General features: G+C 43.1%; 3 protein-coding genes across 5 annotated transcripts; all 3 read right to left on the bottom strand.

The window, feature by feature from the left end:
* Positions 1-348: 348 nt before the first annotated feature.
* selenoo1 (selenoprotein O1) lies at positions 349-7,090 on the bottom strand. 2 transcript variants are annotated; one of them, XM_030095978.1, is made up of 9 exons: positions 6,452-7,090; positions 5,705-5,908; positions 5,441-5,618; positions 4,962-5,092; positions 4,600-4,877; positions 4,357-4,525; positions 1,857-2,042; positions 1,497-1,653; positions 349-1,131 (listed from the first exon to the last, which is right to left on the bottom strand). In XM_030095978.1, exons 1-9 carry the CDS (start codon positions 7,063-7,065, stop codon positions 919-921), a joined length of 2,130 nt encoding a protein of 709 aa, XP_029951838.1. In that variant the 5' UTR covers positions 7,066-7,090; the 3' UTR covers positions 349-918. The 2 variants fall into 2 exon arrangements, with proteins under 2 accessions (XP_029951838.1, XP_029951840.1); XM_030095980.1 differs by having other exon boundaries at positions 928-1,131.
* A 2,860-nt stretch (positions 7,091-9,950) lies between these two features.
* On the bottom strand, positions 9,951-16,954 carry trabd (TraB domain containing). Of its 2 annotated transcripts, none has more exons than XM_030095981.1 (10): positions 16,903-16,954; positions 16,111-16,151; positions 15,819-15,873; positions 14,428-14,594; positions 14,021-14,161; positions 13,397-13,507; positions 12,689-12,828; positions 11,207-11,379; positions 10,311-10,407; positions 9,951-10,200 (listed from the first exon to the last, which is right to left on the bottom strand). In XM_030095981.1, exons 2-10 carry the CDS (start codon positions 16,132-16,134, stop codon positions 10,002-10,004), a joined length of 1,107 nt encoding a protein of 368 aa, XP_029951841.1. In that variant the 5' UTR covers positions 16,135-16,151; positions 16,903-16,954; the 3' UTR covers positions 9,951-10,001. The 2 variants fall into 2 exon arrangements, with proteins under 2 accessions (XP_029951841.1, XP_029951842.1); XM_030095982.1 differs by having other exon boundaries at positions 16,111-16,144; positions 16,903-16,938.
* Positions 16,955-19,088: 2,134 nt separating this feature from the next.
* On the bottom strand, positions 19,089-23,759 carry panx2 (pannexin 2). The gene is made up of 5 exons (XM_030096000.1): positions 23,393-23,759; positions 20,902-22,016; positions 20,483-20,621; positions 19,930-20,115; positions 19,089-19,597 (listed from the first exon to the last, which is right to left on the bottom strand). Exons 1-5 carry the CDS (start codon positions 23,619-23,621, stop codon positions 19,278-19,280), a joined length of 1,989 nt encoding a protein of 662 aa, XP_029951860.1. The 5' UTR covers positions 23,622-23,759; the 3' UTR covers positions 19,089-19,277.
* Positions 23,760-24,323: the final 564 nt, after the last annotated feature.

The raw sequence follows: 24,323 nt of genomic DNA, 5'->3' as shown, positions 1-24,323 counted from the left end.
AGTCAAGACTGGAAAAGACAGCTCCATTCATTAAAACAAAAGTTGCAAGTGTTTTCTTCCCTATACAGAAATTATGGGATATCTTGAATAAGCTTTCTCTTTTTGCACAGTCACAACCCGAAAATGTTGAAACATCAGTTCTCACTTTATCTTCCCTCTACTTGTGTTACATATCAGACAACAAAAAAGAAAGTTATGGCTCTGGCTTTACGCCTATAAAGTGTTGCTATGACAAAAAGTAATGTTTTCTATCATAGGAAAATATATTGTGCGTGTTTATCTACAGCAGCTTTTAAACCACGTGAGATCAATCTCTTTCAAGCATAGAAATAAAATTCATACTCTCACACACTTGCATCTTATTTGGTATATGTTGAGGTGACGCCTCTGTTTGTCAGAATCAGACAGGTCGCAGTCGGACTTGTTGCCTGACTCGTCATTAAGAGCCAACTGAACACAGACAGAGAGAAAAGCTGAGTGGAGTTTGTACAAGGCAGGAAATCCAATAAAACTGATTGAATAGTACTGATTGAATAGTACAGCATTTCATGATAATGCAAAAAATCAACTTGAATTTTGTGTTTTTCGTGACCATCGTCTAACAACTTAAAGCCAACAGAAACATACAGTTTTCCAAAAACACTCTGAGTAGCACACAAAACCCATCACCTGTAGCAACAGGTTATTTTTCAAATTCATGCGAGTGTAGAACCAAATTCCACCAACATCCTGTCTGTTCTGTGTCCAGCCGGCCGGCGAGGAGTCGTTCCCAGAGATAACTTCCCTGACGCAGCCTGCCCAGAGAGCCGAGAGCTTGGTGGGACAGAAAAAGGGTTTAAAAAAACACAACCCTTTCACTAAACTTTATCAAACTCTCTGATCATTTTTAGGCAGGAAATCTGACAGTCAAGGAAGTTTTTACGAAGATCATGTGACGCAGATTTCAGTGGCCCAGGTCGGAGGCTTGCTGTCGTAGGGGACGGGGTTTCTGGACGTGGACGTGGAGGCCTCTTCCTCTCCTTCGTCCCGCTCTCCCCGTGCGGCCGCCCCGCCCCCGCCCACCCAGGCAGGAAGCTCCAGGCCCGGCTGCGAGGAGAAAGGCTTCTCCAGGACTCGGAGGACACGCTGGACCTGCAGGCAGCGAGGACAGGAAGTGAGACTGAAAGAGAAACGCTGAAGCCAAAGTCAGTCAAGGAACAGTTGAAACAAAACGGAATATCTTCTGCAAATTCTGACAGTCAAACGGCAAAAACTTGAGCCACCAACATACAATACGTGGACTGAGAAAGTCTGGGAAGTCTTCCTCCAACATCACTGACACCCAGACCCTCCTATCTTCATACTTTTTTTGTTTGCTTCTGACTTAGCACTGTACCTGTGTGATATCATCTGAATAAATGCAGCTGGACAGATGATACTGTAACTGTGCAGTGTGTGAATGAATGTCTATGTTGTTCAAATGAAAAGGTTTTGGGGAGCAGCAGGAGCCTCCTGACCTCAGCGAAGTCTCCGTTCTCGGCGGCTTCGATGGCGTTCTGGGCGATGTAGTTCCTGAGCACGACACGAGGGTTGCTGCTGTTCATCACGCGCACTCGCTCCTCCTCAACCGCCAGCACATCACTCTGGCCTTCCAGCTCGCGGCCCAGACGTTTCCTGCGGTGGTGATAATACGCACACACACACTCACAGAGTTACAGTAATGGAACAGCATCCGCCTCGACACACCATTTCCTCCCCTTTCGGTCTGAGCGCCCCTTCTATCAGTCACACTCTCAACCAGAACTCAGCTGTCCGCCGTTTCACACACCGACTGCGCGTCAGCCTGGTTTTCAACATGTCTTCCCTTCAGAACTCACCGATAACGTGTGATCCAGGCGGTCCAGTCCTCTGCCTGTTTGGCTTTCAGCTCCTCCTGGCTGGTCTCCATTAGATCTTTAAGTCGGCTGAGTTTGTCCAACTGCCTCGCGATCGTCGCCCGGTCTGAGATCATCTGGAAAAGCGAGGGGTTGCTCTGAGCCAGGGAGAGCAGCATCGCCAGCTCGCTAGTGACACAGGACATAAACAGGAGTAATCCTGATTAACAAGCCGGAGAAATCGCACAGTGAAAACGCCTGCCAGTGCAGGAGATCCGAGAGTTGTTCCGGACTTCGCAGGGAAAATGAGGGAACAAGATAGAAACAACAATGCATGGTAATCTGCACGGATCCACACAGACAAATGAGATTAGGCTGAGCAGGAATTCCTATTGCAGCAAGATAAATTGTGAAGGTAACTGCAGGGTGGGGTGGGGGTGGGGGTGGGGGTGGGGGTGGGGTGGCTCTCTCTTGTCACCGCTAGAAGGTCTCGGTTTCATTTCAACGACTTTCTACATGTTCTTCCTGTGCATGTGTGGCTTTCCTCCGCACAGATCTCACTTCCTCCCACAGTCCAGAGACGTCTCGTCTCTTTAAATTAACCAATAGATGTGACTCTGGGGGGGGGGGTGTAGAAGCTGGGTGAATATCAAGTGCGGCTTTATCATCTGCATTGTTTCTGAATGAAGAACTAGCTGAGGCCAAGAACATGTACGAGACTTTCAAAACACACCGCCCACGCCACTCCAGCCGCATTACGCCGCCCCCTCACTCATTAACGTTTTGTCTCACGGCAAGTAGTTCTTAATGGCTGACTGCTTGATTTCTTAATCTTTTTGACATTATAAGACATAACGGTTAACAGATGTTGAGTAATGAGAACGTGTGGTTTAATAAAATCAGAAACTCCTCACCTGTCTCCTTCACACACACTCTCAAATCCCAACAGGAGAACTCTATGATGGGAAAAGGCCCCCTGACCCCCAGACTTTATCTACATCTGGAGACCCTCGAGAGAAGCCCACCTCACACCCCAGACCCGCCGACTCAGTCCCCGTTCACACGGCATCGATGCAATAAACAGTTACACTTTCAATGTTTTACAATTTACTTGCTGATTTGGCGGACCAGACTGGAGCCTCCTGAGGGCTGGGTTTGGCCCACGGGCTTTATGTTAGACACCTCTGCTTTAAGTCATTTCAAAAATGAAAGTGAAAAAAAAAAAAAAAAAAAACTGACCACGAAGCAGAGCGAGTCAACGCCACCGCCGAGTACAGTTTTTGCGTTAACATCAGTGCCAGACGTGAGAATTCATTTCTGAAAACATGCACCTGCTAAATAAAACATCAGCTTTACGGGGGGGGGGGGGGGGGGGGGGGGGGGGGGGGAGAGAGAAGGTGTGCGAGGTGTGAGGACGTGGGTTTCCAACCACATGCCGAGCATCACACTCAACACGTGATGACTCATAACCGGGATACAACCCAGCACCTTTTTTAGCTTTACTGCTCACAAGATTCTTTGAAAAAAAGATATTAGGACAATGTGACAGATTTTAAAGTATAAACATAAAAAGTTCCTCCAGATTTGAATTCTAAAAACCATGACTGTAATTCTGTAATTATAAAATTTAAATTTGGGGACACATCACAAAAGTTTCCTAAAACCAATTCTGAACCTAGTTTGTGACGAGCAGCAATATCTCTTTCACTGTGTTTTTAGAATCAAACAAGAAAACCATAAAAACCTCTAAAATACTTGAAAAACAAAAAAACAACTATCACACTTCATTTATTCAGAATGAGGATGTATGTATATGTGCATGTGCTTTCTGATGCAAAAATTATGTTCATTTATATTTTACTTTCATTCTTAACAGAAAAAAAAAAACTTAAAAATAATGGATAACGCTGCATTGAGGTTTTCAGTATTTAGTTAGATATTATAGTGTCATTCGTTTTAATCCTAATGTCAGTGCCACGATCAAAATTCAAGTTTGATGCAGCTTCAGGACATTTCACACTGATGCAGTGAAAAATCTTATTCTCACTACAGGAACTGTAAACAACTAGCAGCGCCTAGTGGTGCCATCAGGTATTGCAGCAAACAAAATGAAAGGTTGTGGGATTCGTCTCTTTTTCCCCATAAGAGGGACAATAAGTCATACCTTTGTCTGCAGTGTGGTACTAAAGCACAAGCTAAATGGCACAGCACAGTAATATGACAGTCTATTTGGGGTTTTTAGTTCATTTTGACAGCAAAACTTGTGATATAATTCAACATGTACAGATTTTTCGCTGAAAAATTACTGTTTTCTAAATAAATGACACAAACAGCTACTGATCAATTTAAAAAAAAAATAAAATTTAGTATCCAAAGTGAAAACTAAGTATTCCATATACAGATGCAAATTCAAGTATTTCTCCAGCTCCATATACTTAAATACACTAGGTCTTCTACAATGGATGTGTGTAATGCTGTTGAAACGCTGCTCTCTTCGACTCACCGCGGATCCATTGTGGGTTTGTTAGCAGCTTTGAGCTCCTCTATGGAGGCGCACTGCTCCAGCAGAAGGTCTGTGGCTTTCTTCACAGCATCTCCTTCTCCATCGCTTTGCCCCTCCGTGGGGCAGGAGATCTGACTCAAACTACGAAAGGTGTTTGTGAAGTCGGCGCCTGCATGAGGAGCAAAGAGACGTTACTATTGTACTACTATGTTGCAATCTACAGAACGATGCTCTCACGCTCACCCGTGTTGTGCATCGTCCTCAGCAGCTCAGTGATCAGGATCTCATCCTCGGGTTCCTCTTTGATCAATAAGCCCAGCTTCTTCCTCATGTTGTCCACATAAAATCGGTTAAAAAGATCCAGGTACTCGTCCATGACGGCCTCCGCCCGGTCTGGAGGCAGCTCTGGAGCCAGAGCCTCGGCCAGCTTCACCAGGTTCCACCTGCAGATGGCCGGCTGGGCCTGGTAGGAGTACCGGCCCGAGTTGTCAGAGGCATTGCAGATGAAATCGGGATCAAACCTGAGAGTGAGAGTGACAGTTCATGAGAAAACGTGCAATGTGAACATATCAACTTGTGTTTGGAGAAACAGTGGAGACTCTGACCGGTCCATGAAGCCATAGGGGCCGTAGTCCAGCGTGAGTCCGAGGATGCTCATGTTGTCTGTGTTCAGGACTCCGTGACAGAAACCCACACACTGCCACTGAGCCACCAGGCGAGCCGTGCGAAGCATCACCTACAGGGATAGAGAGGAGACATTATTCCTCTGATGCAGATGAATGGTTTCACATCGTCGAGCATATTTAAAACTGAAGGTCCCCTGGGAAGTGCTGATGATACGATTACTCTCTAATTAGAGGAGGAAAATGTCAGAAGCCCAAATCCTTTATAATATTCATAATCTCATGCGCAGCGAAGAGTGACTCAGCACAGGCAGGCGCTGAACCGTCTACGGCTGCTTAACAGGATAAGAGGATCCAAATGTTTCTGGCTCCGGCCGTGTGTCTGCAGATTCAAGTAAATCCCCCGGAGCCTTTCAGTCACTGCCATCGATTCACAGACAGTGTCACTCATGCGCTCTGACCTCTCTGAAGAAAGCCACATTCCTCTCCACCCGCTCTGGATAATTCTGTTGGATCTCAGGGTAAAACATCTCGATGACATAATCCATCATCTGGCCTCGGATCTCGTCGCGGCCGTAGCTGGGTCCCTGGCGGCCGGTGAGCTCGTCGGCCTGCTTGAAGATCTCAAAGGATCCGAACCTGCGCACAAGTTTAAACTGAGCCGCGTGTGGCCTCTGGATTCAAATGAGCTTTAAGCCTCTGAGCACAGGAATCTTGGCAATCACCTGAGGAAGGTGGGAGCAATGCGGAGAACTACGGAGCACCTCTCGTGGCGAGGGTGCCCGCTGTAGTACACGTCCCGTATGACCCTGCTGTCAGAGGTCACCACGGAGCCAGCTCTGGTGGTGGGGATGCCCAGGAAGAACATGGCCTCGCTGCACAGGAACTCTCTGATGCTGGAGCGCAGCACCTTCCGGCCGTCGGCTTGTCTGTGGAGCAGCAGGTGGAAATAGGCAGACAAGCTTATATTTTCTGTTACTTATTTCAGACTCATCTTTCTCTGTATGTTTCTCCTGTGATGGACTGGAGACCTGTCAATAGTCCATCCTTCCCTCACCCATAGTTATCTGGAATTGGCTCCAGACTCCAGCATCCCAAAATCTGGAACAGGATTAAGGTGTAGAAGACTGATGGATGGATTTAGGTCATGATAGTTTCTTTTAATATCAATGCTGCATCTTTTTTTTTTAAACAAAAAAAAAAAATCACTGTGCAAGGTCAACAGATTACACCAGTCACAGCCAGTTTAATCGTGTATGTTCATATTTGATATTACTTAATGAATTGTCCTGTCTTTTTGATATTTTAACTTCTATTGTACAAAGAATTTCTCCCTGTGATCATTAGACTATTTTGCATTTGATCAACTGAGTGGAAACACTTTTTTTCTCCAGAACCAGTCAGCATGTGGATGCTGCACACTGTTGCTGACAGTGAATAATCAGAATTCAGCATAATCTTGTGACCTGTACCTGGAATAAGGAGTCAGTCCAGCTCCTTTCACCTGGATCTCCCAGCGGCCGCTCGGGTTTTCCCGGAGCAGCTCGGGATCCTGGCCGGGGGGAACCTTCACCTCTCCCAGGTAGCACGCCGCTCCGTCGCCCAGTTGCCCCGCGAACTGCCCGAACTGGTGTCCGCAGTAGCAGTGCGCGGCGGGCTCGGACCCGGGCATCACCCTGGAGCCGCTCAGGTACTCCGGCCCCAGCTCGTCGCCCAGCACCTCCTCCCCGGAGAGTCCCAGCAGCGCCAGGGCTTCGTGCGACACCGCCACGAACCGGGGCTTGGTGAGCGGCTGCGGCTTCACCCGGGAGAAGCACGCCCCTTTCACCTGCCGCACGCCGGGCTCCTCCGACCCTTCCAGGGGAAGCTTCCTCAGGGCGACGTTGTCAAAATCCAGTCGCTCCAGAGGGGACCGACTCACGGCCAGACCCATTCCGTCCATCCCGACCGAGCCGAGGCGTCTGAAGGCGGACACACCGGGGAGGACGAAGCGCGACGGGGCGAACCGAGGTCCTAGATACGCCATCCAAACCGGGCCATCCGCCCGAAGTGTCGCCCGGAAGCAGTTCGGGAAAGCCAAACTCATAATCCAAAATACGTAATCCTGCAGGCGGATGTTTGTGAAACTCAGTGTCACATCGATATCTGTCCGACTGGAAACAGCAAAATATTGGATAGCAGAAAATGTTGTCCTTTTTATTCATTCATGATTTGGCGATTACAACAATTTTAATTACTGGAACATTATATACTCAAAAAATAGATCGCGAAAAACACAATCAAATTTTCACGCTTTCCATAAGAAACGTTGTCACTTTCATTTATTTTTCCATTCCAGTTTTTTCCTTTTCTATCAGTTATTCTATGTATACTATGTTGTCTAATGTTTCTTTTTGTGTAAGGTTGGTTTATTTCCTAGGTGAAAATGTGGAAGTGATACTGTGCCACATGGATTTCAGAATTTTACGTTTTATGTGTGTGCAAATATATTTACAAAGCAATATTCAGGTTTGTGTGTTAATCAAAAAAATATGGGGGTATTTTCACTTTGTCTTCTAATTGAGTTCGTCTGCACTCTATTGCTTTTGTTATAACTAAGCTTCATTGACCATGGAACAGAACTAATTACTTCATTAAGTATTATAATTAGAGAAAAGAAAGTGTAATGTTTATTTATGGCTGTTGTTGAATATATTCAACAATGTGTTTCCATGTCCATTGTCTACATTTCTGAATTAGATATTTTTTTCCATTTCTGCCTATTCACATTTGATATGTTGCTTGACTATACGTTCTTGCTCAAACACTAATGTAACTTTCCTTTTAATATTACTTGCCCAGTTCATTGTCAATGTTTACACATTAAAATCCTTTATGCTCCGTCCATTTACTCCTTTGTTTTGTATGTTGCTCTTATGACCCATTTCTTGTTGTAATCTGTATATTCAGGATCAATGATGAAAATAAAGCAGAATTTTGAGGCAAATATATTTTCTTTACTTAAAACTCCATTACTAAATAAAGACTCAATATTTGGTATAATGACAAGAAAAGACCGGGGAAAGGGGAAGCAAATCATAAGGAACACTGGCATTCATACAGTTTTCTTGGCAGCTCTCAAATGTACAGTAGATTTCTTAGACTGAACATTGAGAAATGAAATCAGAGTGACACACACAGCTATTTCAACTGCACAGGAACTAAAAGGCTGAACTCCATCCGACCTCCGCATTTCCAAATTTCATATCTCCTTTTTCTCAGGCAAGAGATCGCACTCTACAGTTGGAAGACTGATTATCTAAGATAGCTTAAAGAGTGAATAACTGGAATTAGATTCAACTGCTGAATCAGAATGGAGCAAAATTCATGTTGGGATATTTCACAATTTAGATAGAAAATTAAATCCTTTTGTATATCCCATGGAAACATCTTCAGTGGATAATGCAGGCACCACACAGAAAATCAATTTAAAAAAAGAACAATACATCTTGAAATTTGATGTTGGTACACTTTTCTCAAATGTCCTATAAGGACGTCACATTTTCAATGTTCGAAGTCAATTTGTACAATTGCAGTAAGAAGCCGTGTACTTTGGATGCAGGTCAATGTTTCTCTTAATCCTCATTAAGGAGGCGATCTCAGGACAAGGCAGCTGTGACACCAGCGTAAGGCTTTATCTCCCGACTCCCAGCAACCTCAACTCTGTTTCCATGAATGCAGGCAAAACCAGTCCACAAACAAACCATAGATGTGAAGTTCAAATCAGTTTCGGATGGGGGGTTAATTTTTATGATCTGAGTCACAGATTCCCATTTCACCATGAGAATGGGAAACAATAATGCATATTTTCTATAAAAGTACAAACAGCTGGTGTGCTGAATGTCAGACGTTCTAAAAGGAGGGTTCTCAGAAATGGATGAAGCATACTGATGTCAAGTAAGAATCTTCACACAGAGATGAAGCCGAATTGAGTGTACATATGAGAGTGCCTCATATTGGAGGTGCGATCACATGACTTGGCTCTTCTTGAGGCATCTCACTGCAGTTCCTGCAGTCACGTCTTTCACACGTATCAAAATTTCAACTGACAGCAACAGAACAAAAACAAGAATTAGCAACAGTAGTTATAAAACAGGCTTACTGTGAGATCATAACAGGATATAATCATAGAAACTTGCATTGACCATCTCGTACGTCTAAAATGCATATAAATGAAATTGTTACGGTTCCATTTCGTACACCAGTAGCCCTTTAAGCTGCAATATGAGGCACTTGTCTGTTGATGTTGGCAGGACTGTGCACATGGGAAATCAATTGAGTGTATTTAGTGCTCATCCAGTGTGTGAATTTTGAGGGCTAGGTGTAATGAAATGCAGAAATTAGAACAATGATGATTACCTTTTTTCTATTACATTTTATACATGCGCCTGACAGGATGTGCATCACTTTATGCACCACCTAGATAAAAATTGTATTTCACAGAACACATTGCTAACATTTTTTGAACTATGACTAAATATTATTTTTCCCTTCCATAAAGGTACAACCATAAGAATCTACTATATTTTAATAAAGTGCTGGACTTGAAAGGGGAATATTTAACAACAATACCAGCTGTCATCAAGGAGGAGAAGCGCAGAAGTGAAGGAGCTCTCAAAGAAAAGGGCTCCATCAAATCAGGGCAGGCAATTGAAGATGAATCCGATGCTGAATAAAAACTCTATATTTAAGCAATTTTAAGGAATGGCTTTAAAAAAATACCCAAACAAAATATTGCCGTTTGTAAATCTAAAGGAAATGCATGATTTGCACAAAGACATGTAAGAGGGTACTGTAATGGTTTCTTTGGCAGTACAGCCCTGCTGCACCTACAGGGACGTGACTGGAAGCGGAGGGGCTCTGAACCCTCGGAGGTCCTTGGGAGTCCAGTGTGGGCCGGCGAACCCTTTCTTCCAGCCTCAGCTCCATGTTTAAGGCCATTGGTGGTAGATGCATTGTTTCAACGAGTGCCGTTTGTGTCACTCATAGCTCGGAGGAGAGCGGCGGGGGTCCGGCGGGGGTCGGCCGCAGCGTCTCCAGTAGTGATTGGACTGCGTGCAAAGACTGCAGGGCTCTGCCGAGACTCCCTCCAACGCGGTAGCAGGCGTATCCCAGCATGCCCACCATGACGCCCTTTATTAAAATTCGCAACACCCAGCCGAAACGTGAGGGGGGCGCAACACTGTGGACAATCAAGACAAACAGGAGGGGTGACGACACAAAGTCAAAAAACTACTGATTATCGATAATTAAGAGTATACGGGGAATAAAATCAGAAAAAGAAAAGCATACCTCATGATTTCATTAATATTGAGCTGCTTTTCCCAGTTTCTTTCAATGCCGGGGACGTGACCCATCCCCACGACTCCCACCACCACAGCAGGCACTTCTGCAAACAATTTCTTATCATATAAGCACTTCTACAGCTTCAAATGCTTCATGATGACAAGGTGTATCATCTCACTGGTTCTCTGATGTAGGACTGAACAAATTCCCATTTTAAAAACATGCATGATTGGAGCTTTCTGCAGGGCAGTTTTGGCCCACGGGTGTTATACCACACTGATAGATTTCTTATAGTCTTTCGAGTTTAACTTTATAGAAATTATACGAACTTTCAAGAACACATTCAAAACTGAGAAACTCTCCTACTATCCCATAAAGAGGAAGTATTGTAGGCTCACAGTAAAATTAATCTAGTCGAGTAATTTTTCTTTGAGAACATGACTAAACGTTCCCTCTTTGTATAAGACAAAGCAGAAATGTTGGATTAAAAATGACTCAGCGATTCGTCTGATATCACAGTGTCACTCTGACCACAGTGTCACGACTGGTGAAGCATTAACGCAACAATTGGGCAACACACTGGATGACTGTGAGAGAGATAGCTACACTGCACATTACCACTACATTACACGTGTCTTTTCAGGAAGTACAACTTGTCAAGCTATGGTATGAAACTGTTAAAGTGTAATCATTCAGTATTACAGTGAATTTTAAAAGGTAATGAGAAAATACATTAGGAGTAAGAACCTCTGGTTTTTATTATTGACTCAATTTTTTTTTTAGTTTCTTTTTCAAGGTGAACTGACTCTGCCTTTCTTTTCCTCTCCACTGTAAATACCCTCCTGTGGAAATTATTGATGGTTTTCCATATCTAAGATGACTGAGCAGTCACAAAAACTCACTCTGGGCATTAGAGGGAGCCTCCACACAGCGTGTAGCCTGGCGGAGTGTGTGTGTGAGGTAGATGTCTCTTTCAGCCACTATGGTTTGGTGAAGAGCTGGAAACTCGCCGATCATCTCAGACATGGTCTGCTCCAGGAGGTCCTTCTGTTTGCACTTCTCCACGTCTTCCTTACTGAAAGACAAACGCACTGAGCTGGATGTCTCAGAAAAAATATCAAAAGTAAATTTCTATTCTCAGACTGCAATTTATTGAAAAGAATGAGAAACCATGACGTATAAAACCCAGTAAAATCACTCAGAGTCTGTCCTCATTGTAGAAATCAAATGGAAGATGATAAGCCCACATGGGCTTCTGTCCTGCAGTTTACTGCATCGGAATGATCTGAAAAATTATCTTTTAAAGCACCTTTGCAAACATTTTTTTTTTTTTGGATGCTGTAGCTGCTGCAGGCAATGCGGTTTTGAGCATCAATAGTAAATTCGATTCTCGTCCTCAGAGATGCTGAAAGATAAACGCTATCACCTCATGCAGAAAACTTCAAATCTGATAAAAGACAGTTAAAAAAAAATGTGTCAGGGGCCATTGCCTGGTTCTCAACAGCACACACAAAATGACATGAAGTGAACACATGCAGTGTAGTTTCAGGTGTCCACAAGCAAAGCACAGCAGACCTTTTCGGTGTGTTTGCTTTAGCTATTATTTACACAGAGAAAAATGTGATATCAAACACTTCAATATGTTCTGAAAACTTTGCTTGAACCAAATAATTGGAACCATTTCAGTTTGAAAACACACAGAGATACAATTTACATTTAATACGAGACAAACAGACTTGAGCAACACTGAGTGGCTCAAAGTTGGTGTTCATGTTGTTTTACAGTACGTTCAAAGACTCAAGAGCAAATTAAACAGTTTTTTTTCTTTTATGTAAGGTCCTGTATACACAGCCTTTCAAGTGAGAACAAATTGTTCCTGCATTTTCATCTCAGCAAAGTTTCACTTGAACATTGCGACCTTTTGAAAATTAGGCCAGTTTCAATAGAAATGGCAGATATGCTGAAAACAATGTAGTACTCATGTTCAGCCACTGGTAGGTGCTCTTGTTTGTCTTTGTAATGAAGCCACAGCACATGTGCATGGAGACAAATAAGCTATAAATACAATGGAGAGGATGTATGCAGACATTTGTATGGACACAAGACAAAGTTGCATTGCTCTTATGGTAACTGTCAACTCTAAAACTACTAAGTCCAGGAGAATATGGACTGACTGGGAGTCATGGGAGGCCACCATATCAGTTACTGTCCATCTCACACATGCACTGAAGAACTATTCAGTACAGCCTTGGTGGCTGCGCTTTCACAACACTGGAGTTGGAGAGTTTTTTTCTTAAAAAGTGTCACGTAAATGGGGCCCTAAGTGACAGAACACTGACACCCAAGTCCCAGCAAGACAGAAACACATTGAGATCAAAAATTACCTGATTGGGTCAGACAGAAAGCAAAGGCCCCAAGCAAGGCGGGCCTTCTGCCACAGACTGAGAGCTGCAATGGCTCTCTTGAACGTCACTGGGATTGGCCTGTCCCCGAGGTGAAATTTACAAAACGGTACCCGCCCAGCCTGTGGAGTGAGGAATAATAAGAATGACATAAAATAATTGTAGCAAAAACAACTTTGAAGATAGGTTGGATGTGTTCCAGCAGCATGTAGTAATTGATTAATGCTACAAATTAGGCTGTTTTTTGTTACTATTTCCTCAAATAATCAGTTGTAATAGCAAACACTGGGTAATTGTGCGACGTCTTTTGTAATTATTCGTTGATAATACCATCTGGTGCAATGTGAGGTTGTTCCAAGCAATGACTCATGCACATATTTCTTCCCATCACAATTTAGTGCGGAAATTTCCTAAAACATTTCTAAAAAATACAACCATGGGAACATGTGTTGGAGCATTGTTATTAAAATTTTAGTGTATTTTGTGTTAGGAAGAGCCACATGTTTAAAGACAGAACCCTAAAACTGATAAACACTGAATTAACTAATAACTCTTGGGAAATGAACGAAAAGCTGCCATCATCCAGACCAGCAGCTCAAACTGATTTAAATGACTAAAGCAGGCAGAAGTAAAATGCAGGATTTTAAATGCTACTGTAAACACCAGGAACATGTGTTGTGGCTGGGCTACCTCTTTGAACGCCTCCCTAAACTCTCCTCCGGGTGCCATGCCCAGTTGCTCTGTGATGTGAGCAGACACTTTGAGCAGGAGAATCTGCATGAGGCCCGACATCAGCCCGTTCTGTCAAGAAGAGAGAATACATTAGCATGCACGAAAAAGACCAAGGAAAACTTCTGAGGTCATTATTTAAATCGCACTATTTCATATTCTGACAAGTTCTTTATGTCTGAAGATTTTCCGTCACTGAGGTCACAGTTAACGAACGACAGTTGAATCAAGGACGGCTGTCATCCGCGAAGCCTCCGACTTCAGAACCGAAGAGGGCTTTGCTCGGAACAAGAACACAATGTCTGAAACCATTCATTGCCATGCTCGGCCGCCCTCGATTGAACCCATCTTGAGTTTTATGAATTAACCGACTCTCGTTTATGAAACCAAACAGTCAAAACACACAATGAAGAATAGACTAAAAGCTCTTTGTTTGCTTTTGCAACATAGATCAGTGGCATTTATTTCTGGATTGCCAGTGATTGCATGTTGCAATTCTTCACTGTGTTTAAAGCTCAAGAAAGAATTACTCTTTCAATCTCTTTCCATATTTATCTACACCATTCATCATTGGAAAAGCCTGACCTGCTTGATAGCATGCTGAACCTTTTCCAGGTTGATGTCTTTGGCTTCCTTCAGCAGAGTGCTCTCGTCCATCTTTAACATTGACACCCTGTACTGGCAGAGCTCCACCACGACCACGTCTGGCTGTACAGCTCGGATCGTCTACATGAGGGAGACAAAATGCAGCAAGCGGTGTATGATAAGCGACAGCAACAGGTGATGAGAGCAGTTAGAGGGAAATCAATGTGAAGCAACAAAAAAAAAACAAAAAAACCCAAAGGATTATTCCTGACAAACTAAAAGCACCAACCCACTTACAGCAGCTCATCATTGCTTGTGAGATGATAAAGCATTTCTCCTCATGTTACTGCTACATTCACACCATAAAGCAACTCCAAAGCCTTTCCGCGGAAACTGTGTCTGCTCACCGTGGCCACATCCTTTTTGCTGCTGTCACTGAAGTGAGCGGTGCCCACCAGGTACAGGAGGCTGCCGTCAGGGGCAGTGAGACAGGTTACCGTCTCTGGGAGATCGGGGGATGACTGGCGGCGCTGGGCGCGCAGCTGCCAGAGCAGCTCCAACGTTTCACCATCGGCTACAAAAGCAGCAGCAGAGGCAGCTTGTAAACAGACAAAAAAACAACGAAAGACCTAATTCTCAACACCTAAAAATAACACACTAAAGGACAAACACGTTTCAACTGTGTTTGAGACTGAAGGACTTTATAAACGGTATTGTGAAGAAAATGGCAACAAAACTACCAGCAAGTGCACCGACATCAAGAAAGACAGCATTCGTAGGGTCTGACATGCCTGAAGACAATAAAATACTGCTTCGGACAGTAGGACTACATGGTAGTAAAAGGTGAAAGTCTTGTTAATAGAATTGGCGAACCCTTTCATGCTGTATGGACCTATAATACAGATCATGGCAGGCATTAAGATTCATAATTGAACAAAAGTAATGCACTGGTTATCAGAGTGGAGAATGGAAAAACAGGTGGAAAAACTACTGAAGGAACACAAAAGTAGCAGTACAAGAACTGTCACTTTGATATTAAGTGTACAGTGTTGTAACATGCAGAATTACTTTACTGACAACGACAAGGGAATGCTTAAAGTCCCACTGATCATCTGCATCTGATGCACATTTCATATCCAGTTACGGTTTATTATGAGGCTACACTGTACTGGATATTACGCACTTCAGTTTTACACACTTCAGTTATTTTTTTCATTTAGTTTCAAAATCTTGTTGCACTGTTTTTCTTGCCTATGCTCTCTACCACATAGGCAGAATCAATGTGTTTGCCCCATCTTTTCCTCTATTTCTATCCCCTCACCTCAAATGGAATAGCAGAAATCCACCACCTCTGAACTTCTGAACCTGGTTCTGCAAGTTTCTTCCTTTTAAAAAGAGAGTTTTATCTTTCTGCAATCACTTATGCTTGCTCATGCGGAACTGTTGTGTTTTTCTCTGTAAAAGTAACTAGGAATGACTACTGTGCCTCACACGAGATAAAGAAAGATGAACTGAATTGGATATGTTATTATTCAATTTTTGGTGACATTTGGTTTACATTCTTTTATTTTATTTTGGGTGATACATATCTACACCGCAGAAGGGCAAATGAGACAAAGTTTGATTCCACCGAGTGTCTTGTATGTACAACAGAATTCACAGAAGCTCTGACTTTGAATGACAGGAATAAATTACACAGGAAGTGACCACTTTAAAACAAAATCAATTATTGCACCATCTTAAAATGCACCGCTCAACTTGTTCGGAAGGAAACAAACTTAGAAAAACAGCAGCTTACAGATCCCTGGAGGTATACAAGGCAGTTCATCTTCTGATGGACCGACTGACTCATCCTGAGAAAACATCAAAACAGCAAGTATTACACACTGGAGGCTTTGCTAACGCCATCATAAGATTATGTGATTGCTATTGTTCAACTTCAATTTATGTAAGACTGAGTCTCTCAGTGGTGATTGTGAAACAACTTAAGCAGGTTAGCAAAAAATAAAACAAAAAGGAAGAAGCACTGCATCACCCAAAAAAACACAAAGACATAAGTCAAAACTCAAACACGTTTGTTGTCAACCAACCTCTGAAGTGTTGTCCTGCTCCATGCTTGAGGCTCTAAACGCTGAGAGAGAGAGAGAGAGAGAGGGAGGGAGAGAGAGAGAGAGAGAGAGACAGAGCGGCGGTGTGAAAACAGTCACTGGTTCACAGCTGACGAGGCTTTACGGAAAACAGCTGCTGATCCAAGAGCACTAAACACTTCAATATGATTCAAGTGGTAAACAGTAAGAGAAATAAAGGACGCAACGCCAAGTCGCATCACATAAGAAGGAAGATAGTCACAGGAATAAGTTCACTGTTTAAGAAGTGACAGTGGGAGGTTTATAAAGGTCTGAGAAAGCTAAATACTGACATACCGATAGCGTAAACGTCCCTGCTAGCTACCAGTGTTTCAAATGAACTGGTTTCTTTGTCAACTGGTGACCTAGCTCTTTTAGAGTTCGCTGTTGCTAACCGGAAAGAGCATGTGTTGAAACCCCGAACAGAAATCCGCAGCTGTCCTGGTGAACGCCGATTTACCGCATTTAGGAATGAAGTCTAAATTACCGTACCTTCAAGAGTCTTACTTTAGCATCAGCTAATAACGGCAGCAATGACGGACGTAGGTCACCGGTTAACACGGAAACCAGTTAATACACAGCACCGGGTGGTTCAGCTAATTCAAGCTAATGTAGGCTAGTAACTCCCATACGACTTTAATCAAATTGCACACAATGGTACAAAATTGTTTGATAATCAAATGCTGACTCTTTCAAATAGGAACGACACGGTGGTATAAACGGCAGCTGTCCCCAAACAACGTATGTTTTACTCACTAGGAAAGCCAGCCCGTCCACACAGACAGCGTCTTCGTCAGTGCGGCAGCAGTTGATACTGACAGCCGCGGTGCATTGTGGGTCAGGTAATCATTGAGCCACTGGAAGCGCACATGTGTTTCCACGTTTCTTATTTTTTTAATAAGGAAAACTCTTCATTGTGATGACATTTTACACGTGACAATCAAAGCCTGGTCTTCTCCAAATATTTTCTATGTATTATTATTTTTTAAAAATCTCTGCAACAGCCCTGATGTGAAATGAGACAGAAAATCAGTTATAAGCAGAGTTGTGGCACAGCTCTCACACTCACTAGTGCTACTTGTCTTAAAGTGCTTTCGGATGCATTTAGTGTGCTTGAGTAGTCTCACAAGGGGATTTTGAGCCATAGCTGGAGTATCACCAAAATGTGAATTGAGAATTCTCCAGTCACATGATTCTGAATGTGTGCTTATTATTATTATTATTTTATTATTTTATTTTATTTTTTATTTTTTGCCCGAACTGACAAAATGAGCAAGATATGCATAGGTTTACCTATACTGTATGTAGGCTCCTGGCAGCAGGGCTGATGTTCTACAGTTGATGATGTGTCTTTATTTAAGTTCCAGTGATCATGTATGAAAACTAAGAATATGCTGATATGGAGTTTGTGGTTTTCACTCATCCCCTTGTCTACATACTCATTCCCTGTACAAAAGGGATAACATACTATATATGCTTGATTTTACTAGAAGTATCATACCAACTATTCTAACTACTTGTTCTGTTCATGTTTTTTTTTTCTTTCTTCTTTTCACTAGTACAATCGATCTGTTCAAGAAGTGAGACAGGGCAGATTTACACAACAAAATGTAAATTTTGTCAGACCAGCACATCATTGAAGTCATCTTATAGTAAACCTGCTCACTGAGGACCAACTCAATATCTACTCGTTAATTTACTTCACATTACAGCTCTTCACCAAGAAGCCAAAGAAACATAAAAGTCATATTCTCAGCCAATAAATCCAGCCTCTTTTTCCAGAAAGGAGCTGCTATTAAAGCTTTTAAAGTGTACACATCCATAGTTATTGTATCCACTAGAGCAGGGTTTTTCAAAGTTCGGGAGGATGAGCCCCCTCACAGAGCTTGAATTACACCAGTATTCATCATATATTTCATGCCAAGCAGACATTTCTGCTTGAATGCCAGATTTCCTAATCCTTTTTCACAAGGTAATATTGTTAATGGCTGTTGGAATCCCCAGGCATTGAAATTACATATTCTTTTCATGCTTAGTGCTTGGATATGGTCGGACTATTGCACCTGTTACACATGTATTTTCTCATTTTTAATTTGTCTCCGTTATAGTCTTACCAACCACTTCTACTAAGAAGTAGTGTTGTCCAGTTTTCCACCCATCACCTTACCCCCCTTTAAGCTTTGTGGTATCTCCATGCGGAGCCCTGCCCCTCACATTGAAAACAACGGAACAAGATGGTCTTTCTGAGCAGTATTGAAACGCCACTTCCTCTTAATCAATCACATTTTCATTAGAAAGCCTGCTGTCCCTTTTCAAAGATGCCAATTCACCTCTTATTATCTAACGTGCAAATATAGTCAAAATGCCAAACGTGTCTTTAAGCAACAGTGAAATGGCAATGCTAAGCCATAAAATGTGTTTTATATCTTAGACACCCCACAAACACTGAGTCATATACACAGTGTCTATACACGTATAGCAATTTGTGAGTTATGATGCCATAAGCGCATTCATTATTGCCACAAATATATTGTGATCATTTGCATATTAATTGTGCAGATCTTAACAGGTGTATTGCATAAGCTACGTTTCTACTTGGCTATTGGGATAAAGGGACTAAGCATTATCATGTGTATATAAACTACATAGTTTGAAGCCATAATGCGGTCCTCTTTGCAGACATGCATTATTAAGGTGTCTGCCCTTTTTTTCTTTTTAATCAGAAATCTCACTTCTCTTTCACTGCCCTTACATTATTAATATACTGCTTGACCCTGCACTGTAGCACCCTGTTGAATTATATCACTGCTGGTTTCATTTGTGGGTGATTCACTTTACACAGTCATCCTGAGACATGAACGTGACATCATTTCCCACAGTAGTACATTGGTTAACACTGGTAGGTATCAGATCATCTTTTTTTTTTTAAGACCATAACGGTTTCCCATTTCGTCTGCTTGTCGTACTATCTCTACTTGACAACCCAGACCACCCATCACGTTGGTGTGTGAGTTAATCTAAATAGAAAAGGTGGCTGTTGATATTGGAGGTGACTGACATTGCTGTCATGTGAGTAGAGTGCAGTGTCAAGGAAAGAAATCTGTCGGTGATTCTCCTCGTTGTCTCTGTCTTCAACACTCTCCAGCTGCAATGAGCTCCCCAGGTCTCTCTGCCAGCCTGGTCCTTCTGTTTTCTTCATCCTCCTCTTCCTCGAAGAGAGTATGATGTATACTCAGCAGCTGGTGTGTGGGGGCTCTGGTCAGGGGTGGCGGCTGAGACTCGGGGTTTTCTGTCTGGACGAGTGGCTCCGTCTGAGGAGGGGAGGACTTGGGACTCAGGGCGTCCTCGCTGGAGGGAGGGTTGGGGCTTACTCCATTCACATAAGTGGTGGTGGGCAGCGTCACAGTAGAAAAGGCAGTGTTGGTTGATTCTGGAGAGCACACCTTGGTCTCTAAAAATACACAAAGAGGAAGTCAAACTCTGAAGAGAACAGAGTCCTCCATGCCCATGACTATGTCCAAATGCAGGACACATCTTGGATGAATAGCCTGTCCAAATACAGAGAGAAAGACAACCATACACACATTCATGGACAATTTACAGTCTTTTAACCTCCAGAACTCTTGGAGGATACCAGAGTACCAAGCGGAAAACCCACCCACACATGGGGAGAACTTGGAAACTCCACACTTAGAGGCACTCAACTCAAATCAAGGATATTGTCACTGTGAATCAAGAACACAAACCTCTGCACTGATAAACAAGGTAGCGAGCTGTGCTTACCTGTAATCGCTCCAGACACATGAACAATGGTGTGTGTCCCCTCCAGGTACACCGTGTCCAAGTTGTGCTCGGATGGCAGAGGCTCTGTGATCGTGGCCTCCACCTTGGGTTTGCGAATGGTCAGCATGTACGGATGGACGTCCAGAGAGAAGTTGCGAGTGTGCTTTTTCTCCATCCCACTTAAATCTAGAACAAAGACAGGATAGTCCAACTTAAAATGGGGTGTATTATTAAAATAATAGCATGGATGATTTGTTAAAATAATGCCTTAATTCAATCTGACGTTGAAACTTCAGCACTCATTTTCTGCATGTTTGGTTTTTAAAACTTGTTAAAAATGTAACATCTAAATATTTTCCAATATCATTTTAGTCTATTAAAAAAGCTTGTCTGAGTTTGTTGCAGGAAAATGCAAAATGCAAGAAAACAGTAGATTCATTTATATTTTTGGTAACTCAGTCAGTTCCAGTTGTTACATCCAACAACAACAACACAAAAAAAAAGGAAAGAGAAAAGAAAAACTCTGTGCTAAATATTTGATGTGCTTGTTCACCTTTTGTTGAAGGTGTATGCTGTGTGCTCTTGTTATCCAGAAGAGGAGCGATGAAGCTGTCCGCCACAGTTTTTCTTCGGAGAGGTTTGGGTTTTTCAGGCTTAGCGTTATTTTCCAAGCGTGTCATGGCGAGGGGTTCCTTTACAAATGACATCAAATAAAACAAGCCATTATGTGATATGCCACTGCAATTTAAACCAAAGGAGTTAAAGGACCCTTTAGGGAGAAGTTCAGTGAGAGGCAAGGCTTCTCCGAGAGTCAATATGAATGATTTGGAAAGATTGTATATTTAATGTGCTCTGCTGAAAAATAAGACAAGAAATAAGTGTTTTGATTTAATGAACTGTTTCTTCTGCTTTTAGAAATGTTTCTGAAACATAATTAGAAATGTGGACGTTGTTCCTATGCAGCTGGTTTACCTTGAACGACTGAGGAAGAGGGTTTGAGGATGGGATCCATTTAATCTTCTTGCGAGGTCGTTTGATGACAAGAGGCTCGGCGCCCATCTCTCCCACACCCAGATCAGAAGGGTCCATGTTGGGGTCAATGGTTTGAATCCCGGACTCCCTCACAGTGGGGGTTGCATCATGGTTTGACTGTGCAAGCGCAGCCAACAGCTGCCTGACGACGTTATCGTACATGAGGTCACTCTCATTAGTGATGAAGTCCAGCCGGTTCAGCGACTTGATGTGGTCCCTGTTCTCGTTGCAAAACATGGCCAGGATGTTAATGTCACAGAACTGAGACTTCTGCCAACGTCGCCGTGTCTTAATGCCGACCTTGTGCAGTTTGTCAAACACAAAGTTGGACTTGCGCACCACAAATAAATGCAGCAAATTAACCAGGATGATGAGGTTCATGGTGCAGAGCAGTGCGATATCCACCGCTGCCATGATGCGCTGCAGCTGCACAGCAGGCAGTTTACAGTTCACCCTGAGCTTCAGCTCTGAATAGCTGCTGATGTCTGGGGGCTCACCTAGTGCACAGGTGAATTCATTCTGCCTCTGACGGGCATAGTAGGCGCTCAGGTAGGAAATGGGGATGGAGCTGAGGCAGATGATAGCCAGGTGGCGTGCCAGGTAAAGCTTGGCCAGAAAGTTACTTTGGCCCCGTCTCTCCAAATATTTCTCAAAAAGGTTCTGCTCGGGGCTCTTCTCCTTCTCTGCATTCTCGATGATCTCTCTCCTCTCCCGCTCAGTTATGCCAGGCCCTTTGGACTGGATCTGCTTCTCGATCTTTGGGGCTCGGCCCTCAGCGGCTCGATGATAGCAATTATCAATCTCTTGAAGCAGGAAGTTCAGTTCAGAAGTGAGTCGTGTTGAGGCCAGGAACTCCCAGCCTAAAGCAGGAATGTACATAATTCCAGCAAAGGCCAGCAGGGCGTAGGGGAGAAACTTGTGCTCAAACAGCGAGGGCCAAAGGTGAGACTCCACACCTGGTGCAGCGTCACGAAGCTCCGTCCAGCAGTAGCCTCTTGCATACAGTGCCTGGTCTCGAGTGAAGTTGTGTGGCGTGTAACAGTATATGGATTCCTCTGAGAAAAGGACAGAAAAAATAAATTCAGTGAAACATTTGTTCCTTTGCATCTGATCAAACTGTAAGTATAACACTATACGACTCAAATTTGCTTTGTCTTAACAAATTAACTGACAAACAAAGACCAAAATATATTAACAATTTGAGCAGAACTGCTTTTTGGGCCCACTGATATATCTTAAAACATGCAAGAATGCAATGACACTCAGTACAAACCAGTTTCACCATTACATTAATGAAATTATTGAGCCAATGTCATTCAGAATGTGGTTCTACGGGTTGGATCCAAATGTAGCTGACTTGAAGTAAAAGTATTATTTTTCCTGGTCAGGGCTTCACATATTGAAACCTATGAAAGATTCACACAGTCACTATCTAATCAAACATGCATGTCTTTGACTTATGGTGAAACCCCACCCAGTCACAGGGCGAACATGCAAACTCATTATAGAAAGGCTTAAGTCCACACCTCATAGGCAGCACAGAAAAATATCCCTGTAATGTAACCCTGTATCACAGGCTATTTAAATAAATTGAATAATTTAAGGATTTAAAGCTGATGAAATGTGGTTAACGAGGCTTTTTGAAACATAAAAAACATCCTCAAGGCTCAAATAGAGGAAGCAATGATTGCCTTTACTGTCACAGCAAGTGTTCACTTTGTCTAAGTGGTTTAGTGCTGCAGGGACCTTTCGGCTTCTTAAAAGCAAAATTCTTTCAATGCCAAAAATGGTTATAATCATTTAGAAAAACTGTTAGAGAAGACAATTTCCTAGATTTATATATTTTTTTCCACATGTAAAATAAAAAGTGTGCAGTAAAGATGTTTGGTGTGCTGACTGAAGGCAGTGGATTATCCCAGTGCTGAGTTGTCTATAAAATGTTCAACTTATTTGGACACCTACTCTGTTTTACTGCCTGATTTAAATGCTAGTCCCAGCTGGTTAAATGCGGCTATCTGCTGCACAGAGCCTGACTCAGCAATAAACTAACGTCACCCCCCAATCCATCGCTTCACTCTGCCTTCTCAACAAACACTTTCCTCTTTCCTCATCCGAGGATCCACCCCATTTGTTTTATCTCCAGTCGCCTGCTCTTGCTCTTTAACACTCTCTTTAAGACCTTTTAGCTTCCCACCTTCTGCAATGCTCTCTTTTGATCTCAGCTGCCTTAATTTAATTTTACTATTATCTATCAAATGGACATGGAGGGATTACACAGTAGTTTGGTGCATTTTTGTCAGTTTTAAAGAAAAAGTCTGAGTAAAAGTGCTTAACACAAAGGTGTATTGTCACATATATTACTTTGACCAAAAGACAAACAGCTGTTATGTTGTTTTAGCAATGCACTCCATCTAGTGGACGAACTGCTCACCTGCAAAGTTCCTTGTGAAGACGAGGGTGACCAGCAGGATGGGGATGATGACTGTCCCTATAGTGACGACACGATCAAAGGGCAGCTCCAGTTTGAGCTGCACCATGAGGCCGGCCAGCGCTCCGCCCTTCTCGTCCTGGGAGGAGCCGGGCAGGATGAGCTCCTTCAGCTTCTCGCCTGCGAGTAGAGCTGTGGCCATGTCTAAATTCTGATCGAGGATGTTCTGCATCCGGAAAACAAAGAGTGCACACTACAAGCCCCTCCTGAAGCAGAGGGGACACCGGATGCTCCCTGCTGTAGTTGCTGTAGCGTCAAAAGAACTTGATGCACACATACGCTGGTGTGGGAATGTGCGGTTAACGTCAGACTCTCCCAGCATTTGTCAGAAAATAGCGGGTCACGCTGTGTGGTCTGTGGTCTTCAGGGCTTTGACGGTTCTACAGTCGAAAGCAGTTCTTCTGTTGAAGAGACATGATGTCCAAAAGCGCACTCTTTACCTGGGCTCCTCTGTGCGCATCCCTTGGTTTTGCTCCGTCTCAACAGCGTCTGGCAATGATCCACACACTCTGTGTGGCAGGTTGAGGAATGAGCTGAGTTTAGGGGGTGTCCTTGTGCTCCTCAGGGAAGGTGACTGGTTGCTGAAGGCTGGCTATGGGAGCTTCAGTCAGGAGAAGCTCTCACCAGTTATTTCCTGCAAAAAATAGAACCAGTGGGTTGCATTATAGCTTGAACATTAAAAAAAGAACTTATATATAAGTAAATGGAAGCACATGTGGGAGAACAAACGATAGATAATTGCTGCATATAAAGAAATCTCCACATTCTAGTCTTATTTCCACTGTAAAGCTCTGTAAAAATGCAGGCATGCTGCTGTTGAGAATGACTCCTCCTTCTCTGACCAGTGAAGTGTGGGAATGTGGTTACAGCACTG

Source organism: Salarias fasciatus, chromosome 7, assembly GCF_902148845.1.
Source record: "Salarias fasciatus chromosome 7, fSalaFa1.1, whole genome shotgun sequence".
NCBI classification, from domain to species: domain Eukaryota; kingdom Metazoa; phylum Chordata; class Actinopteri; order Blenniiformes; family Blenniidae; genus Salarias; species Salarias fasciatus.
This window is presented reverse-complemented; position numbering and strand designations above follow the sequence as displayed.

Bases quoted from the DNA above. Each gene is read 5' to 3' on its own strand.
- selenoo1 (XM_030095980.1), bottom strand. From the start codon at position 7,065: ATGAGTTTGGCTTTCCCGAACTGCTTCCGGGCGACACTTCGGGCGGAT. The intron at 5,909-6,451 runs GTACAGGTCACA...GCTGCTCCACAG, and splicing joins GGACTGACTCCTTATTCCAG to ACAAGCCGACGGCCGGAAGG. The intron at 5,093-5,440 runs GTCAGAGCGCAT...CTATCCCTGTAG, and splicing joins ATGTGGCTTTCTTCAGAGAG to GTGATGCTTCGCACGGCTCG.
- trabd (XM_030095981.1), bottom strand. From the start codon at position 16,134: ATGGAGCAGGACAACACTTCAGAG. The intron at 15,874-16,110 runs GTTGGTTGACAA...ATGTTTTCTCAG, and splicing joins AGCAGGACAACACTTCAGAG to GATGAGTCAGTCGGTCCATC. The intron at 10,201-10,310 runs GTATGCTTTTCT...GATTGTCCACAG, and splicing joins AATATTAATGAAATCATGAG to TGTTGCGCCCCCCTCACGTT.
- panx2 (XM_030096000.1), bottom strand. From the start codon at position 23,621: ATGCAGAACATCCTCGATCAGAATTTAGACATGGCCACAGCTCTACTC. The intron at 22,017-23,392 runs GTGAGCAGTTCG...TCCTTTTCTCAG, and splicing joins CTTCACAAGGAACTTTGCAG to AGGAATCCATATACTGTTAC. The intron at 20,116-20,482 runs GTGAACAAGCAC...TCTTTGTTCTAG, and splicing joins GCATACACCTTCAACAAAAG to ATTTAAGTGGGATGGAGAAA.